This window comes from Erythrolamprus reginae, chromosome 2 (genome assembly GCF_031021105.1).
Source record: "Erythrolamprus reginae isolate rEryReg1 chromosome 2, rEryReg1.hap1, whole genome shotgun sequence".
In the NCBI taxonomy this organism is placed as follows: Eukaryota; Metazoa; Chordata; class Lepidosauria; order Squamata; family Dipsadidae; genus Erythrolamprus; species Erythrolamprus reginae.
The window spans coordinates 312,797,348-312,817,777 of record NC_091951.1 but is presented as its reverse complement, the minus strand read 5'-3'; the positions used below and the strand labels follow the sequence as shown (position 1 = coordinate 312,817,777).

The following is a 20,430-nucleotide window of genomic DNA, read 5'->3' as shown; positions in this document are numbered from 1 at the left end:
TTCTAATTTCTGGGGGGAGCTGGTTCCAGAGGGCCGGGGCCACAACAGAGAAGGCTCTTCCGCTGGGTCCCACCAAGCGGCATTGTTTAGTTGACGGGACCCGGACGGGACCTAACTGGTCGCTGCAATTGGGGAAGATTCTTGGAGAAAAGCCTAAAGAGATGCTCTTTAGAAGAAGGCCAACTCTGTGGGACCTGATCGGTCGCTGGGATTCATGCAGCAGAAGGCGGTCCCGAAGGTATTCTCCTTCATGCCTCTGCTCTGGTATGGGCTGCTGGCTACAATTCTGTGCAGTTTGGAGAATCCCCAAATCCCACTCCTGGCTGGTCCTGTCCACCCTGCCTCAACCCTCCCAGGAGTCCCCGGCCCAATTTGGATGCAGGTAAGTGTAGGGCACGCCTGAAAGCTTAGGGAGGGTGAAAAACGGGCCTACCAGAAGTTCAGGAAGGGTGGAAATGGGCCCAGAAAATGGTCCAGAAACCATCCAGTGCCCAGGGAGGGCAAAAACACCGCCTCTCATTGTGGGACACGAGGCCGACTAGGATATACCCAACATGGCCACGCCCACCCAGCAACCAGGCAGAGAACCCCTTCCTAAAATTTCTGAAGCCACCCCTACTCTTATTTAATCAGCTGCTATGGATTGTATTCCCTGGTGTGCATTTTGATTCCCAGCTACAAAAATAGGGAGAAGCTTCAATAACAGGCATTCACACTTGCCTTCTTTGCTGATTCTGAAAAAAGAACACCATTGTTTCCAATTATTCCAATTGGGTAACCAAATAACCGAGCAAATCCTGAAAGAAAAGAGAAAAAATATCAATCAAGAACATCATACCCTTATTATGAAAAGCTTTGTTCCTAGTCCTTAATAAAAAAGAAAAGAAACACAAAAGTAAAACAAATGGTTTTGCAGCTATAATAATATTGATCGTAGCAATAGCCATAGCAATTGCTTTTGCTACCACAAACTGAAAATGTGCCAATATTAATTCAGAAGCCTGTTGATTTTACTCTCAACTGAGTTGTGCTCCCTCTGGAGAAAAGAGACCTGGAGCCTCAGGGCCCTTCTGAAATCACAGCATTTCCTAGAAAACCAGGTGACAGCTGTGGCCGAAAGGACCCTTCTCAGCTTCAAATGTGTCATTATTTCGACAGAATGCATGAAGTCAGTTACTCATGCCTGGTCATCTTGTAAATGGATTACCGCAATGCTTTACAGTTACCCTTGATCATAAACCAGAAATTGGTTGAAAAGTGCAATGGTCTGTGGATTTTCCAGCCAATATCAGTACATTATATCTCTTTGAGAGTTACACTAGTTTCCAGCGCATTTCCAAAAGCAATTCAAGTCTTTGCTTGCTCCTTATCAAGCTTGGGGCCTCAATCTCTGATAGACTACCTTTCCATCCAAATTGGATAATTCTGAAGTCTGCTGAAGGTCAAAGCCTAAGATTCAAAGGAAACAGTTATGATGTGGGCTTCCCTCTTTGAAAAAGGTGGTTCTCAGAAAACTCATTAAAAAATTGATAGTTCCAAGAAATCCTTTGAAATCCAGTGTGAAATTCCTGGTACCAAATCATTTATTGTTACAATGTACTATGGCGCATTACGTATTTAACTAATGTTTAAATAACATTAAATGTTAATTAAATATGTAATCTTCCATAACTTTTTATTACTTAGAAATATAAAGTTCTTGCATTGAAGTGGTAAGTCCATTACTACATTCATTAATAAATTAATATGTTTTCTACAATTTTTAAATTGAAAAGATAAATGCAATCAAAGCATTGTGTTATAGAACAGTTTCACTTTTTATTGAAAAATAATACCTGTGACTAATGTATCTCCATATAAGGCCTTAAATTCATCAAACTTGCTTCCATCAACAATTCTAGCAATAACCTTAAGTAAAAAGAAAATAGAGTTACATTTATTATTAGCAACTCATATCAATCTAATATGCAAAGTGAGATGTTTTTAATAACATCTTAAAACTGTATCTATTTCCAAAGAGTGTATGATTCGGGTCCAGTCCAACTAGCTCAAGTAAAATGGACTAGATGATGACATTAATAATGGAAACATGCTCCTTTCCCAAGTACATATTGGTTCATAATTACTGATATCACAAATATTTTATTTCTGTGTCATTATAAAAATTTTTTAAATGCAATTATGTTACAACAATTTGTAAGAAATCTCAATTTTTATGTTCAGATGACCTGCTCAATTAGATAACAATTGTGTTAGCAAGAGTATGTTATTGGATATGGCTCAGATTACAGGCCAGGTTCTCTCCCAAGAGTTTGCAGCTATAAAATTACAGCAGCCTCCATTCACAATATGTTTAATGTACTATGCAAATAAGTGATCTCACTTTGAATCATGCGATTCCCATGTCAGGCAAACAAATCAAGGTGGGATCAGTTGTAATTCTAACATTGGTAGAGCAGGTCAAGGACTGTAAGGAGCTTGAATGTATGTGGGGCTCATTTGATATCAAGCTACATGTAGTCTTAATCTGTTGTCTGAAATGGCTCCTTCTAGTTAATTAGTTAGTTAGTCAGTCAGTCAGTTAACTTTATTGTCATTGCACCTCATACAATGAAATTAAATGCTATATTCAGTGTACACTGTAACTATAAACATAAAACACAAAACAGACATCCTTTGCATTCTATACAATTAAATTGAAAACTCTGGATATTGCATTAATATTGTACTATACAGTATAATTCAATATATAGTGGTACCTCTACTTAATAACTTAATTTGTTCCGTGACCAGGTTCTTAATTAGAAAAGTTTGTAAATAAGCAATTTTTTCCCATAGGAATCAATGTAAAAGCAAATAATGCGTACAAACCCAATAGGAAAGAAATAAAAGCTCGGAATTTGGGTGGGAGGAGGAAGAGGAAGTACAGGAGGAGGAAAGTTGCTGCCGAAGGAAGAAGGTGAGGTGAGGGGAATCAAAAAAATGCAAAACTTTAAGGCTTTAAAAAAAAAAAGAAGTACTCTGAGGCGGCAAGGAAGAGCATGTGCCTCCCATACACCCGGCACAAGGCTGCCTCCCATACACTGCGCCAGAGAGAAAAACCCAGGGTGAATGGCAGGAAACTGGCCAGGCCTTCTTGCCGCTCTCAAATTTCCTGGGAAATTTTTCCAGGCTCGGGTTTTTAAGTAGAAAATGTTTCTTAAGAAGAGACAAAAAAAATCTTGAACACCCGGTTCTTATCTAGAAAAGTTCTTAAGTAGAGGCGTTCTTAGGTAGAGGCGTTCTGGAGTAGGAACTGTTTTTCAGCCTATTTGTTCTCATTTTTATTATCCTGCACCATCTGCCAGATGGTAATAGTTCAAAGAAAGGATGCCTATCATGAGATGGATCTTTAAGAATGTTTTGAACTTTCTTAAGGCAACAGGAGCTAGAAAGCTCTTCCAAAGAGGGGAGAGGGCAACTAATGATCGTCTGGGCAATAATGTTATACCCTCTGGAGCACTGTCCTATCTGCCACTGTACAATTGGCAAACTATACACAGGTGCAATAAATTAAAATACTCTCTATGGTACAGCAGAAGCTTTTTTTTTCTTGAGATGTCTCAGGTAGTATAATCTCTGCTGGGCCTTTTGGACCACTGCTACAATGTGAGCACCTCAAGTCAGGTCCTCTTTTATGGTAACAGCCAGAAACGTAAAACTAGCCACTTGTTTCTACTCAGTCTCCATTGATAAGCAAGGGCTGGATGTCTGATCTATTACCTCTATAGTCCTTGGTCTTATTGGTGTTAAGGACCAAGTTATTTTCTCCATACCACGAAAGCAACTTCATCTCGATAGGCAGACTCATCCTCCTGAGATTATGATTAATGATTTAGGAATTTATGATTAAGGAATGTGTTGTGGTTGGCTCTGGCCCAGCTCCTGCCCCAAGGCATGTGGAGGTGGATGCAGGGGAAACATCAACATGTCATAGGCTTGTTTTATTGCCAACAGAGTCAGGTAGTGCAGTTTCCTCGGACGAAGAAGGTGGGGGTGACTTGGAAGAGGGGGGCTTGGCACACAGCCCAGGAAGCCAATCTCCATTATCTTCAGTCGATTCGGATGAGGAAGTGTTAGACCTACGCAGGCGCAGAGTTATGCATAGAAGAGACCAATTGAGGAAATATTACAGTAGATAAGAGAAGCCACCTGTGTTTGGGTGGGGCTCCAGTAATTAGAACTGCTGATATAAATAGCAGCGTGCTGGTTTGGCCGTTGTGGAAGATTATCTGATTGTTGTTTCTTCAGGACCGTGCCTTGCTGTTTCCAGACTTTGTTTGTTGATTTTTCACGACTTTGAAACCAAAGCAGAGCAAAGTGTGTGTGTGTGTCACTTCGTGAAAGAAGGAGAGCTGTGATGTTTCTTCACAGCTGCTAGCTAAGTACCTAAGGACTGATTAAGGGACTTGTACAGACTACCCGGTTGTTTTGGGATGCGTGCTCTTTGCAATACAAAAAGGGTGCTTTGTTTCTTTTGAATTTTGTGATAAAGAATTTTGTTTTTGAACTTTCAAGTGTGTGTGTGTCTGAAATTTTTACCCTTGAATTTTCGGGATACTCATACCATAGAGCCCGGCAGAACAGAATGAATGAGTTAAGTATAACTTATTTTTACTGATAAAAAGGTGAAATATATCACTTAAGCACTGGGCATGGTATGTAAAGTCCAATATGAAATAACTAAGGACTCTTGGGATTATTACTAATACAATTAGTGAAACTGGTTGTAAGATTTTGATATAACTGCTATATTATTGTACATGTAGTGTCCTTGCCATATCTGTCCTATGCTTAATATTTCTGGCTTTGAATAGTTTTTACATTTTAATTTCAACTGCGAAAATTTAACAAAGCTATACAGAAATTACATTCCATATTTTTTGGAATATAAAACACACCTTTTTCCTTCCTAAAATTGGGTGTATCTTATATTTCAAATACAGCTTTTTCGAAGCTTGTTTTCCCAGCCCTAACTTGGTGCTAATGATCTTCCCAGCTTCCTATTTGCTCTGAAGCAGTTTTTCCTGCCCTAAGTCTTTGCAGGCTTGTTTTCATCCCTATTCCCTCCTAAAAAGGCTTTTTCAGCCCTAAACAGGGGATAAAATAATGTGCTTAAGCTGAACAGACTAAGGACGCTAGCCAGATGAATACCTGATAGGTAGATTTTTCCCCCCCTATTTTCCTTCCCCCAAACTAAGGTGTGGTTTATAGGTGTGTGGTGCATCTGAAAAATACGGTAAATTAAATTCATATATGTTTGTAATTAAACATGCTTGTAAAAATTCAGGTGATTTGTCTCTTGTACAACTGAAAAATCTGTTGTATGGTAGTAGGAAATTAAAATATTATAGAAACAGTAATAGTAGCCTAGTTTCTTAGCAATGTTTTTTTTTTAAATGAAGCCAACATTTTATTTTTCATTAAAATTTAATTGCTTCTAAAGAGCTAGAATGCTAAAGGATCTGATAAATTATTTTCTAAAAAAATATGACTGCAAATAAAACAAATATTGCTATTAATTTGTCAGCTTACTTGTCATTATTTTGAGAAAAATATTCTTAATTGTTCTAATAAACTACAGTGTATACTCACTAAATTAAAACTCTGTGTAACCTAAAAGCATTACTCAAAACATATGTCCTTGGAAGCAAGCAAAGACTACATTAATATTCTGGAGCTGCTACTTTCTCCAGATATAGCAATATTCCTAGCCTACACTTACAATCAATGACTAAGTATTAGGTTTGCACACCTAAAGACCTTGGGCCACTCTGTCAAGATTGCTCTGTGACCATGAGCAGCAGTTTGTTTAATTTGGCCTTTGGAAAACTTTTAGCTGAAATATGTATCTAATCGTATTACCTGCCACTTCAAGACTTGATTAATTGTGTCAACAGATTTGACAAGAATTGGTAGTAAAGAGTTGTGAACTTGACCTCTTGAAAAAAATCAGGACCAGCAGAGGCCTGTTAAAGATAGATGGAACACATATGGCAGTACTTCTATTCTCAATCCTATTCATCCTTATTCCTACATGCAAAATCCGAGCTAGAAATATAACAATGAGAAACATCAAATGTAGCACCTGGCTACTGACACGGTCATAAGTAAAATTCCATTTTAAACTAATCTAAATTCCATAATTTTGATGGATTGAACACAATTTAAAACAAAGGTTTCTTGGTTTACTGATGATAGTTTAAGTGATATATAAACCAGAAGGGATGTTTGTTTCCTGTATAATTGCTTGTTTGATTTTATGCTTCACCTAATTCTTTTCAGATGAAGATGTGAATGTTTAAGACAAAAGAACTACTTAAAAAGAAGTAAAATGTAAGAACCGCCAAAAGGCGTGATTAATTTGCTCATCTGCAAGTGTAAATCTGGCTTAGTTTCATAAACTATACTTAAGACCAGTGTTTCCCAACCGTGGCAACTTGAAGATATCTGGACTTCAACTCCCAGAATTCCTCAGCCAGCATTCGCTGGCTGGGGAATTCTGGGAGTTGAAGTCCAAATATCTTCAAGTTGCCACGGTTGGGAAACACTGCTTAAGACAAACAGTTTTATACCATATTGTGTTATCTTGGGCTCTCACATTCTCAAAGTGATCAAAAAAAGAATAAAGCAAACTTCCATAATTCATATGATTTTCTTGAGATTAGCCTCCCATATCGAGAACATTAAGCAGACCCATAGATATCCTACATGCAGCCATGTGTATGTGCAAGAATCTGGCTAGGCACAATCTTTTAAAATAGTTTTCAGAGATGTTTACCTCTTTGACATCAAAATTTCTTTTAAGCTGTTCTCCAACTATGCCATACAATTCATCTGGAGGAAACAAAGGTTCTTCTGGGGATTCTACTGTTACCTGGGATAATTGGAAGCACCGAAAAAAGAACACAAGAATTACAAAAAAATGCAGGCATACACCCATTTTGCACACTGACTACGAGCCCAGATTAAAAAATTGACAACATTCAGTATGAAATTTAAATTTACTCTAAATTTTAGATTGCTGTTCCCTTCCAGATACCTCCAATACATTATTCATATATTTAAATCTAGTTTATTGATTCAATCAGGCGCAAATTAGAGGAGTAAAATGAGGTTCTTGATTATATATGTATTTTCTTTATCCCACAATTTATCACTACCCACAATTCAAGGAATACATGACTTCACAAGAACTACATCCTCAGCAAACCAGACTGGAAGGTGGGATAATATTTAAAACAAGTGGGATATGGAAATAAGAGGCTATGGGTTAGCAATCTTTTCTGGCACATATTTTCATCACACAATTCATAATCATTCAAAAAAATAAAAAAAATTTTTAACTTCATAATTAAAATATTTTAAAACTACCCAAAATGTAATCAGATTTTATATACATTATCTCAGGATCTCGATCTGTGGTTACTTTTATTTATTTTTTTAAAAAACCAAGAAGCCAAAATCTAGTATCTACAAGCACCAGGGCTCCAATTTTTGGGCTCACATTGAATATTATCTGGCTTATAAGACAATTACTGATTTGAATTTGAAATAATCTAATGTTCAGTCAGAGCTATATAGAATAGGATAGGATAGATAGGATAGGATAGGATACGATAGGATAGAATAAATTGAATTCTTCATTGGCCAAGTGTGATTGGACACACAAGAATTTGTGTCCAATAGAATAGAATAGAATAAATTGAATTCTTCATTGGCCAAGTGTGATTGGACACACAAGAATTACACTAAGAGCAAAACGAGCAATTTTTAAGCCACAAGGTGGTGGGTGACCTACAATGCCTCTTTCCACACCTATAGGTAACCAATTGGGACTGCAACTCCAAGCAAGGCAGCTGTGTAATGAAACATCATGTGACTTTATCTGTCTTACCATGTCAGTTCCAACTGTGATTATTCAGCAAATCACCTGGGCACAATAAGCATGACCTCTCCCAACCATAATTTGTGACTTCCTGCCAACTTCCCCACTTACATTGTCTGTCAGAAACCAGGGGTGAAGTTCACAAATGGTAATCACAAGATGATGTGATAGCTACAGGTTTGAGAATCAGTCATAAGTCTCCTTTTTAAGCACAAAAGTAATCTTAAATAGTTGCCAAATGAGCAGTCAATAAACAAGGACTAGCTGTACTGTACTTTCCTTCACTTTTCATATTTCCATGTACTGATTCCACTTCTGTTTCCACCGCTACTCTTTTCTACTTGCTTTCTATCTACCAGTGCACGGTTTCTCTCCGATTCCCACGTCACCTTGCATAACATAAAAGAAAAATGCTCTTCATAACCCAACTCAAAAAAGTCCTTTGGTTTGTTTGACAGCTTTTACTGGCTTGCAAGGGAGCTGTAATGGTATGTGAGAATGACCTTGGGAGACAAGGCAAAGAAATAGAGCCAAGGGAATAGTCAGACAAATTTATTAGTATGGTCATATTTCCGGTGGTTTAGTCCACAATTAAATATTATATTTTTGGGACTATAAGACGCATTGGAGTACTGTATAAGACACACCTTAGTTTTAGGGAGGAAATTTTTTTAAAAGCTGATTGGTGGGTGAATTGATCTCCTGGAATACCCCCAAACAGCTGTTCCCAAAGGTGAACTTTAGCAACAGGTTTGTTGGTTGTGAGCTCCGTGCCTTGCTTTTCCAGCCTCTGAAATCTCTGTTTCAGAGACTCTTTTCAGCACTTAAAACCTCCATTTCAGAGGCTGGGCAGGGCTATATTTAGTGTATAAGACTCACCTAAATTTTCACCCTTTCATCGGGAAAAAGGTCCATCTTATATTCCGAAAAATAAGATAATTTTAAAAATACATCTTGTAAGTTAAGCAGTCTCTGCCAGCATGCAATATGGTTTTGTGGGTGGGGGGCTGGGTATGGACATTTCCTAAGCGCAAACTCATATACTCTTAGGATCACATTCAAGCCCTGGAAAAAAATACATTTAGGGGGATTTATGTATTAATATATTAAATTTATAGGCCACCCATCTTGTAGCAAATACTTGTAATATCTCCCAAAGTGCAGCAGTTCCCTAATATAATGGCACTATGTTATTGGCAGAATTGAGAACAGAAATGGTTCATTCAAGGGGTGGAAGGAAATAGAAAGGAAATAGGAGTCTACAATACACTTTTAACTAACAGTTTAAATTTTAAATGCATACTTTTCTCTGAACTAAAATAGAATAGAATAGTATTCTTTATTGGCCAAGTGTGATTGAACACACAAGGAATTTGTCTTTGGTGCATATGATCTCAGTGTACATTTAACAAAAGATATATTCATCAAGAATCAAGAGGTACAAGAATTAATAATTATCATAGGGTACACATAAGCAATCTTAATATAAACCATAAGGATACAAGCAACATGTTACAGTCATACAGTCATAAGTGGGAGGAGATGGATGATAGAAATGATAAGAAAACTAATAGTGATAGTAATGCAGCCTTAGGGAATTGTTTGACAGTGGTGAAGGAATTATTTGTTTAGCAGAGTGTTGGCGTAAACACATAATGCAGCATAACATCCTTATATAAGTTCAGATACATCCCTAATAAAAGATAAATGTACACTCACGTCAACTTTCTTCTTGTAATTCAAACTTCTCACCACTTTTCTAGCCAAATGGAGTGCATGATTATCATCCAAAGCGTAATGATCCGTTACACCAGATTTTCTACAGATTTAAAATTACAAAACTATAGTATGTCAGAAATTGTGTTTACTTGATCTCAGGAAAATGGCAAAAGGACTAATGTTGTAAGTCCCCCTTGTTCTACATACCATTTATTTATTTATTTATTTTTATTTATTTATTTATTTATTGTTAGAGTTGAAGGGGACCATGCAGGTCATCAAGTCCAACCCCCTGCCTGAGCAGGAATCCTAAAGCACCCCAGCCAAATGGCAGTCCAATCTCCTCTTGAAGGTGTCCAGAGTTGGCGAGTTCACAACCTCCGTAGGCAGGTTGCTCCACTGGTTGATCGCTCTGACCGTCAGGAAGTTCTTTCTTACTTCTAGGTTGAATCTCTCCTTGGTCAGCTTCCAGCCGTTGTTCCTCGTGTTCCTGGTGCTCTGGAGAATAGAGTGGCCCCCTCCTCTCTGTGGCAACCCCTCATATACCTACATACAGCTATCATGTCCCCTCTGGCCCTCCTTTTCTCTAGGCTATCCACGCCCAGTTCCCACAATCTCTCTTCGTAAGTCTTGGTTTCAAGTCCCCTAATCATTTTGGTTGCTCTTTTCTGCACCATCTCCAGAGTTTCAATGTCTCTTTTGAAGTGTGGTGACCAGAACTGGATGCAGTACTCCAGATGTGGTCTGACCAGGGCGTAGAAGAGTGGTATTAATACTTCCCTGGTCTTGGAGTGTATCCCCCTGTTGATGCAGCTTAGGATAGTGTTGGCTTTTTTAGTTAAGTTTGAACAAGTGATCATAACCCAAGGACTACCAATATTTCACCAGAAGACTGGTAGCAGACTCTTTCACCACTATTTAAAACAGGAGAACAGCTAGCATGACAAAAAGCTATTACAATCCAAACTATTGGTTGAAATGAGTGCTTATTTTACCTGCAGTGAAGATCAGCTCCCCCAAGATCCTCTGCTGATACCTGTTCACCAGTTGCTGCTTTCACCTAAAAATGAAAACTAAAGCTGAACACTTACAAATGTACTTGTGCTGTTGTTGGACATGCACTCTATTTTAAAGCTAAGAAGGACAGAAAAAGACAAGAACAAATAATATCCAGAAGCCAACACCCAGATAAGCAAGAATTAACACCAGGCAAACAATCAAGCAGAAAACAATATCTGAGTCAAGGAAATATCAAGAAGAAAAGAACACCTCCACTCAACAATGGTAAGCTACTATATATAAATAAGGAATAAACCAAGCTGCCTTCTAGCACCCATGATATTACCTAATTAGGTAATGAAATGTCTGTAAACAAATAACCAAGCCTTGAAAGCACCAAGGTCTCAATACTTCAATCTTGAGCTACACCAGTTTTATTCCATTGCTATCTGTCTATCTGGAAGAAGATATAAATGCAATTATTGTTACTAGCTGCTTGCCCTTATTTTCCATTATAATTCAGTAACTCTGGTTCTTTCCAATTTTTTCTAAATTGACATAATTAGTGCTTAAAAATTCAACAGGAGATTAAAAAGCAGATTAATTAAGTGTTAAATTACAGAGCTTCTTTATCCAAGAATTGTTATTGATTTTCTATGTCTACTTCTGCTGATTACTTTGCACAGGAAAGCTATCCCTTTCCACATCAAGCAACTATATTTGCAAGACAAGCAATGCAAAATACATGTTTTACTTCCCCTGCTGATATATTTCGGGCAAAAATGTCATTCAAATATTTTTCAATAGAGCTTCCCTCCCCAAATTTAGAACTAAAGTTTATATTTAAAATAAAATAACTAATTATTAGAAAGTACTTAACTGTATTTCTGACAAAAAGGTTAGCAAATCTTTGCAAAATGGCAAAAATGTTAATTGATCAAACAAATAAGGACAAAAAAATTATTTATCTGTAATTTATATGAGCTAGTGCTGTAAGCTCTGAGGGGACTACATGCTGAGATTTTCCCTTATTTGTTATTTCCTATGTCTTTAAGTAAAAATGACATTCTGCATATAAAATTAAATCAGTATTTCATGCAGGCCACTTAAATGCAGTGTTCCCTCTAATTTTTTTTTTGGGGTGGGCGGAAAAGTATAGTGTCTGAGTGGCAGTCCCTTCGGGACTGGGCGGCACAGAAATAATAAATAAATAAACAAAGAAACAAACAAACAAACAAACAAACAAACAAATAAAAAACCCACCCTGTTTTGCCTCAGAGAATTTCAAAATAAAATACTGTACTGTGTGTCTATAACAGTGAGCTCATAATAGGGCAACTCTATCAATATCAAAATGCCAGTTAAATAGTTGAGCTAGTTTCAAACTAGATTTTGATTTTCTTTCTCTCTTCCTTACTCCCATTCTTTTTCTTTCTCTTTTCCTTCGTCTCTTTTTTCTATCTGTTTCTCTCTCTTCGTCTCTTTCTCTCTCTCTCCTTCCCTCTCACTCTTTCCCTCTCAGCTTCTGGGCAGGTTTGGAAAACTCTGAGTTGATGATGATTTTTAAGTGAGCGACTGCTCACTGCTCAGCTTAGAGGGAACTATGCTTAAATGACAAGTTGATATTCAGTTAAAATGCAGCTTGTCTATGATTCCTTGGATACTACAAGATGTTTTGTTCCTAATATAAAAACCACCAGATTTTTCCCCATTTACAAAAAATGTAGAAGTCATCCAAATCCATAATAGCCAAAAAGAAATGTGGATTTTTTAAAAAATCAGCCCAGCTCTGCTCTTGAAGTAGCAGCAAAATGATGATGCCTTCAATTATGTTTAAATCCTAGTGACTTTATGGACACCTCCATAATTTTTTCACAAAGCAATTGGGAAGTGGTTTGTCATCACTTTCTTCTTCTAGGAGTGATATTTTTAAAAAAAATTCTCAAGCTAGTTTTCAGTCCTGGTATGTCTTGTAGTCCAAGTACAGTGGTACCTCGAGATACGAGTTTAATTCGTTCCGGACCTGGGCTCTTAAGTCGAGCAGCTCTTATCTCGAACGACTTTTCCCCATAGGAATTAATGTAAATAATTTTAATTGGTTCCAGCCCTCAAAAAACTCACAAAGTTAGTCTAAATTATGCAGAAAGACATGTTTTTAATGAAGAAATGTACATGTACATATAAATGAATAATGAAGTTTCTTTCACTTAACTTGTAAACTTTCTTAAACTTTTAAATTTACATATGTTCAACTTCTCTGCCACCCAATCCTGTAGGACAGAGGTCCCCAACCCTTTTTGCACCAGGGACCGGCTTTAAGCGATCAAGAGAGGAATGGGTGAATGAATGGACGGAGGGTGGGAAGTAAGGAAGGAAGGAAAGAGGGAAGGGACAGGAACAGAGGAAGGAAGCAAGGAAACTTATGAAAGGGGAGAGTAAGAGAGGAATGAGTGAAGGGAGGGAGGGAAGAAGGTGGGAAGGAGAAAGAAAAGAAGAAATAGAGGAAGGGAAGGTAAAAGAGAGAAAGAAAAAGAGCAAGAAAGCAAGAAAGCAAGAAAGCAAGAAAGCAAGAAAGCAAGAAAGAAAGAAAGAAAGAAAGAAAGAAAGAAAGAAAGAAAGAAAGAGGGAAGGGACAGGAACAGAGGAAGGAAGCAAGGAAACTTATGAAAGGGGAGAGTAAGAGAGGAATGAGTGAAGGGAGGGAGGGAGGGAAGAAGGTGGGAAGGAGAAAGAAAAGAAGAAATAGAAGGGAAGGTAAAAGAGAGAAAGAAAAAGAGCAAGAAAGAAAGCTGCAAGCACCCCCCCGAGCCCCCCAGGCCAGCTGCAACCTTTTAAAACACGCGCGCTGCTTCGCAGCTGTCTCCTGAAGCCGAACGCGGAAGTTAGCGTTTGGCTTCAGGAGACAGCTCCTTGGCGCTTGTATCTCGAATTTGGGCTTGTAAGTAGAACAAAAATATCTCTCCCCTCCCAGCTCTTATCTCGAGTTGCTCTTAAGTAGAGCAGCTCTTATGTCGGGGTTCCACTGTAGTAACTTGGTCTGACCCTGGCGAGTTTTACTTGGTGGGTTTTACTGAATCAGCTGGATGCTAAGCATCCACAATGTATAAAATATTTTGGTATTTAACAAAATATTCATTTTTGCAACACCTAGTTGTTACTTTGAAACCTATAATAGAGTTATATCATATTTCTCTGTTTTCAAAAAGGAAGCCTTTGCCAATCCTTTGAAAATACTTCACTCACCAATGGAGGTCCACCCAAAAATATTGTTCCCTGCTTTCCAACGATTATACTTTCATCAGCCATTGCTGGGACATAAGCCCCTCCAGCTGTGCATGAGCCCATAACTACTGCAATCTGGGGAAAAAACCAAAGATAATTATTTGTAAGAAATCAAATCCATGTATCTCTTTGCATTTTCAGTCTAAGAATCTAATGTATAACAAACCTAATTGTTCCTTTGTGTATACAAGTATATATATCAATTATATTTACTTCCAACAATCCAATATCATTAGAAGAATATAGTAGTATTTTTGTAGTATCAGACACACCCTTTTCCCCCCTAAAAGAGGCTGAAAATTTGGATGTGTCTTATACTCAGAATGTAGCTTTTTCGAAATTTTATTTCCCAGCCCTAACAAGGTGCTAACCATCTTCTGGGCTCTTGCCAGCTTGCAGGCTTGTTTTCATTGCTACTCCCTCTGAAAAATGTTTTTTTCAGTCCTAATGAGGTACTGTACTAAGGATCTTTCCTGCTTGCAAGATTTTTTCATTGCTAGAAACATTAGCACTTAGGTTGTGAAATGGGATGGGTAATGCCAAAGTGATATATGTTACAGAAAGTCTTTGTTTAGCAACCATTTTATTTAATTTACATTTATGACCTTTGCAAAGGACAGCTGAAATAAGTTAATAAGCAGAGCTGCAATTTCACCTACTATTTCACTTAATGACCAATTGCTAGTTTCAATTGTGGTTGCTAAATGGAAACTGTATCTGTATCAGTTTTAAGAGAAAGTTCAAAGAATCAAGAATTCTTGACAAATACAAATTTGTATTGTACAAATGTATTTGCTCTGAAGACATATATTTACACAATTCTGAGTTCCAAATCCACATGCCCTCCTCTAGTATTTATAAACTTCATATTGACACCTATACTTTTCTGCTTTTGTTCTTAAATAAAATTACCTGTGGAATTCCTTGGGAGGACATGACTGCTTGATTATAGAAAATCCTACCAAAGTGATCACGGTCAGGAAACACTTCCGCCTGGCGAGGCAAGTTGGCGCCTCCTGAATCAACTAAGATCAAATAGAAACTGAGCATTAATCATTGGCATTTCAGTTAAATCTTATTTAAAAGTATTCCTTGGAGGAAGCAATGCCATAGACAGGTCTGGAGGAGGAAATTAAAAAGCATATTTGTTTCTCTGTCCAAGATTCATAACCTGCCATTGTCATTGCTACAATATAAATAGAAGCTGTGGGTAGGCAGTTGCTTGGATGAAGGAATCCCCTCACCACCAATCCACAATCCTTTATCTAAAGTAAACCATCTCCAAATTGTACAAAAACAAAGAGAAGAACCCCAAGTGGAAGATGGAACAGCTAGCAGTTTTAATGCAATCATGGATTGCTTAAGGCCATTCCTTTTCATTCCTTTCAGCTGTCCATTAGATGTGACTGCCATTTTGTTATTGAACAGTAAAACAAATTATTGAAACACAGTTAGAAGATACTATTACAGTGGAGATATAATACTGTACTGTTTCACAAACTACAAGACAATACTGTATATACTAAATCCAACTTCTGCATCTCTATTCTAGCCATGTTATTTTTTGGAAGTTACGATAAATATTTTAAGCTAGATAATGAATGACATTAAGCCTTGTTTATTGGTCAACAACATTGTTTAAACTTTCAAACCAGAAGTGCTGATTTTAACTCAGCTCCAGAAAATATGCCAATGTTTAAGGGTGCTTATTTTGTTTGTTTGTTTGTTTGTTTGTTTGTTTGTTTGTTTGTTTGTTTGTTGGACTTCTATGCCACTTCTCTCCAAGGTTTCGGGGCAGTTTACAACATATAACGGAACAATATATAACATCCTAAATCCAATTAATTTAAATTAATAGTGTAAAAATCCAAAAAACCATAAAAAGACACTCATTCCCATTCAATTGACTTACAACACATTCGTCGGCCAGGGGGCTAGAGTATAGTGGCCCAAGCCTGGCAGCATAGATGAGTCTTGAGACTCTTGTGGAAGGCAAGGAGGGTGGGGGCAGTGAGAATCTGAGGGGAGCTGATTCCAGAGGACTGGGGCCCCCACAGAAAAGGCTCTTCCCCTAGGCTCCACCAAATGACATTGTCTAGTTGACAGGACCTGAAGGAGGCCGACTCTGTGGGACCTAACCATTCGCTGGGACTCAAGCAGCAGAAGGCAGTCCCGCAGGTATTCTGGTCCGATGCCATCTAGGGCTTTATAGGTCATAACCAACACTTTGAGTTGTATCCATAAACCAATTGGCAGCCAATGCAGTCCGCGGGGTGCTGGAGAGTTATGAGTATGTCAGGGCAGGCCCATAACCGCTCGCGCAGCTGCGTTCTGCACAATTTGCAGTTTCCAAAGGCTCTTCGAACCTACATCAGAGTTCCTCAACATTGCCAAATTTAAGACACATTAATTTAAATTCCTAGAAATCCCAAGCCAGAATATGAAGTATACATATCTTAAAGTTGCTGAGGTTGTGAAACGTTGATCTATGTTCTATGTACACTCTATAATTTATAGCTATATTATTGTTGTTGTGGTTGTTATTCTTGCTGTTGTTATTGTTGTTCATTTTTTAAAAAAAATATTGAGTACTTGGCTTTAAAAATCATTCCCACCACCCTTAACACAACAGGCTCTTGACTGAGTATAGTTTTTCATCATAAGTAAGTTAACAGACCAGTCGGACATTATAACAAACCATTTTTCTTTCAACTCCAAATTTTCAAAATCAGTTCAATACAATTTCCCATGTTACCTTCCACTCAATTATAAATCATGCTTTTATCAACTCAAAGATAAGACTGTTTAATTACTTGTATTATATATTCTAGCAACTGAATTAGAAAATATTGTAGCTTTATAGTCAATTGTTGGGTACAGTAGACACTATGTGTCATAAGAATGGTCTCTTACAAAATAAAACATGCCTCAAAACTTAATGCTTACCTAAGTATACACAAGGAAGATGATTTTGCAATGCAATTTCTTGAGCACGTAAATGCTTCTTTACAGTAATTGGATAATAGGTTCCACCTTTGACAGTAGCATCATTGGCAATAATCAAACACTCCACTCTGAAATTCAGTTTTTATTAGTTAATTGAGAACAATGAATATTAATTGTCTGATTAAAATTAATAAAACTTTCTTTAAAATGTGAAATTACATTGGCAGTTCCAAATATTTTTATTATATAGTACAACTCTTAAACATGTCCTCACCATGCTGCTTACTAGATTTACTGTAACAAACAGAGGAATCTTCTTTTCCTTAGAAGAATCTTTATGAATATCCGTATAATATACTGCTCAAAAAAATTAAAGGGAACACTCAAAGAACACATCCTAGATCTGAATGAATGAAATATTCTCATTGAATACTTTGTTCTGTACAAAGTTGAATGTGCTGACAACAAAATGAAATTGATCGTCAATCAGTGTTGCTTTCTAAGTGGACAGTTTGATTTCACAGAAGTTTACTTGGGAGTTATATTCAGTACTGCTCAAAAAATTAAAGGGAACACTCAAATAACGCATCCTAGATCTGAATGAATAAAATATTCTTATTGAATATTTCACTTGCACAACTATTCCATTTGCACAACAGCATGTGAAATTGACTGTCAATCAGTATTGCTTCCTAAGTGGACAGTTTGATTTCACAGAAGTTTGATTTACTTGGAGTTATATTCTGGTTTTTAAGTGTTCCCTTTATTTTTTTGAGCAGTGTATAATCCTACCCATGTTAACATGCTAATTATTTTTTATAATTTTGAACTACCCATGTCCCACAGAAAGGACTCTGGGCGGATGTATAATAAAACAATTAAATCATTATTTTAACACCTTGCTTGTTCTAACAGCAACTAAATTATCTGTCAGTGTTTTATGCAGACACTTTACTATACAGCCATGACAGATATTTTGTTCTTGCTGTTACTGAACTACTACTCCCAGCATCCTTCACTTTTGTCATCCTGGTTGGCTGGTACAACCCTGGCTGGGCTATTAGAACTTGTAGTTTACCAAGTCAGATGGGACACAATCATCTACATATTAAATTACCCCTTCTTCGGGTGTATTAATAAAACAAGCCTCATTTGAATCATTTCTTCTTGTTTGATATGGCTTAATGTAGGGATGAAGTTTTCTGGCTTTCCAGATATCTTGTTCAACTACACTTTTTAACGGCAAGGACAAGGTGAGACTGGTCTACTAAACCATGAAGCTCAATAAAGGCTTGATTATTTCTCAACAATACAAACCGCTCAGTAGAACTGCCAATATACAATGGTGATACAATACTTCTGAATATCAATTTCACACTCGAAAGAAAAGGAAATTAAAATACTACAGTAAAAAGCAGAAATTAAACCAACAATATAGCAATAGCTGTTCTTACCCTGATACTCGCCCAATGCCTGTAATGATACCTCCTGCTGGCACTTCTTCATCACCATACAGCTGATAACCTGCAAACTGGGAGAACTCCAGGAATGGTGATCTAGAAGAAAAAGAAGAAAAAGAAGAGCATTGGCTGCCGATCAGTTTCCGGTCACAATTCAAAGTGTTGGTTATGACCTTTAAAGCCCTGCATGGCATTGGACCAGAGTACCTCCGGAACCACCTGCTACCGCAAAAATCCCAGCGACCGATAAGGTCCCACAGAGTTGGCCTTCTCTGGGTCCCCTCGACCAAACAATGTCATTTGGTGGACCCCAGGGGAAGAGCCTTCTTTGTGGCAGCCCCGGCCCTCTGGAATCAACTCCCCCCAGAGATTAGAACTGCCCCCACACTCCTTGCCTTTCGTAAATTACTCAAGACCCATCTATACCGCTAGGCATGGTGGAGTTGAGACACCTTTCCCCCAGGCTTTTTTATATTTATGTTTGGGTATGTATATGTTGTTTGCTTTTTTAAATATGATAGGGTTTTATGTGCTTTTTAATATGAGATTTGTTTTCGCTGGAATATTGTTTTTATTATTGTTGTGAGCTGCCCCGAGTCTTCGGAGAGGGGCGACATACAAATCTAATAAATTGAATTGAATTGAATTGAATTTTGTAAGTTAGTCACATGAAGCATTCTTACTTGATTCACCGGGGAACAATTTGTAACACAATTTCTGTTGAGTTTGATTTTTGAGCTTTTTTATAGTTAATTACGAATGCTGGTTTCAAAACTGTAGTTTTCTTCTACCAAGTCAAGTTTTTTCTCTACACCTTATATATATAATATAGTTAATTAGGCAACATGAGCATCAAACTGCATTTTTTACATATCCCTCTTGCTAACTTCCCAGATAATCTTGGTGCAGTCAGTGATCAGCAGGGTGAGCGATTCCACAAAGATTTGAAGCTCATGGAGGCATAGTATCAAGGTAGATGGGATGTACATATGATGGCTGACTATTGTTGGAATGTCAAGCGAGACTGTCCACAGATTAAACATTCCAGAAAAAGCTATAAATGAAAATTTTTACCTTAACATGTATAATTATCATTTGATTAAAAAAACAACTATTTGTGTGAACACAATTTAACTTGCAGTAACTATTATAGCCTTTGTGTGAATAAAATTATTCTTTGTAAACAGTATATTTTTAGGTTTTTACTTTATTTTCCTTTATATGCACAATTTGAATGACTATTGAGGGTATCCTGTAGCTTAAAAAGTTGACGTGGTTGACAAAAACTGTGGTTATTTTGGGATCCAGAATCTAAAGGTTAGTTGAAAACAAGTCACAGATTTAAGACAACAAAATGGCTGTTCCCCAGTGTTATCGTTGGCAGGTACCATTTAAGTTTGTAGTACAATAACCTAACTCTAAAACAACATTGATTTATTCTGCAGTTTCAGTCCATCTTTCTAGTTCTGACCAAGCAATAGTCACAGTGACCACTACACACATTATTACTAAAAATGCACAGTATATATGTAAATGATAATTCTAACTGAGTCCAAAATTATAAGCATCTCCAGTAATTTGAAAGCATCTTTCAGTAAAACAGAAAAACTGGAAATGTATGCATCTTATGTTAAAACAGTTACAATGACTCAGCAAATACCTACCCAGGGTCAATAAGTCTGTCAACTCTCTCTCTGGGTAACAATTTGCCTCTTGATGTGTGCAGGTTCCGTGACTTCTCTCCACCACCTATCAGGCAAGGGCCTTGATCATTTCAATGTTTGCCATGTATATAAACATTTACCAAGTAGACATACATACACAATATGGATCTTAAATTAATCTTTAATTATTTCATTAATGTTTAATTTCACTTCTTGTAATACCAATGCATCATTTTCTGTTATTGTGCAAATGCAATCAATACCACTCCTCTCACACAAGAAGATTTTTGGCAAAACACAAAAAGAGTACCAAATATTTATTTATTTATTCGATTTTTTTATGCTGCCCTTCTCCTTAGACTCAGGGCAGCTTACAACATGTTAGCAATAGCACTTTTTAACAGAGCTAGGCTATTGCCCCCACAATCTGGGT

The 20,430-nt window shown here is 37.3% G+C and overlaps 1 protein-coding gene across 1 annotated transcript in view; it reads right to left on the bottom strand.

The window, feature by feature from the left end:
• Positions 1 to 20,430, bottom strand: part of MCCC2 (methylcrotonyl-CoA carboxylase subunit 2) — a 38,392-nt gene that overhangs the window by 12,363 nt on the left and 5,599 nt on the right. Inside the window, exons 3-12 of the mRNA XM_070743114.1 lie at positions 19,998 to 20,082; positions 18,328 to 18,429; positions 16,874 to 17,001; positions 14,840 to 14,952; positions 13,889 to 14,002; positions 10,642 to 10,706; positions 9,647 to 9,746; positions 6,821 to 6,916; positions 1,836 to 1,908; positions 721 to 797 (exon numbers count right to left, since the gene is read on the bottom strand). Of these exons, the coding sequence (XP_070599215.1) occupies positions 721 to 797; positions 1,836 to 1,908; positions 6,821 to 6,916; positions 9,647 to 9,746; positions 10,642 to 10,706; positions 13,889 to 14,002; positions 14,840 to 14,952; positions 16,874 to 17,001; positions 18,328 to 18,429; positions 19,998 to 20,082 (953 nt within the window). The remainder of the gene's footprint in view (positions 1 to 720; positions 798 to 1,835; positions 1,909 to 6,820; positions 6,917 to 9,646; positions 9,747 to 10,641; positions 10,707 to 13,888; positions 14,003 to 14,839; positions 14,953 to 16,873; positions 17,002 to 18,327; positions 18,430 to 19,997; positions 20,083 to 20,430) is intronic.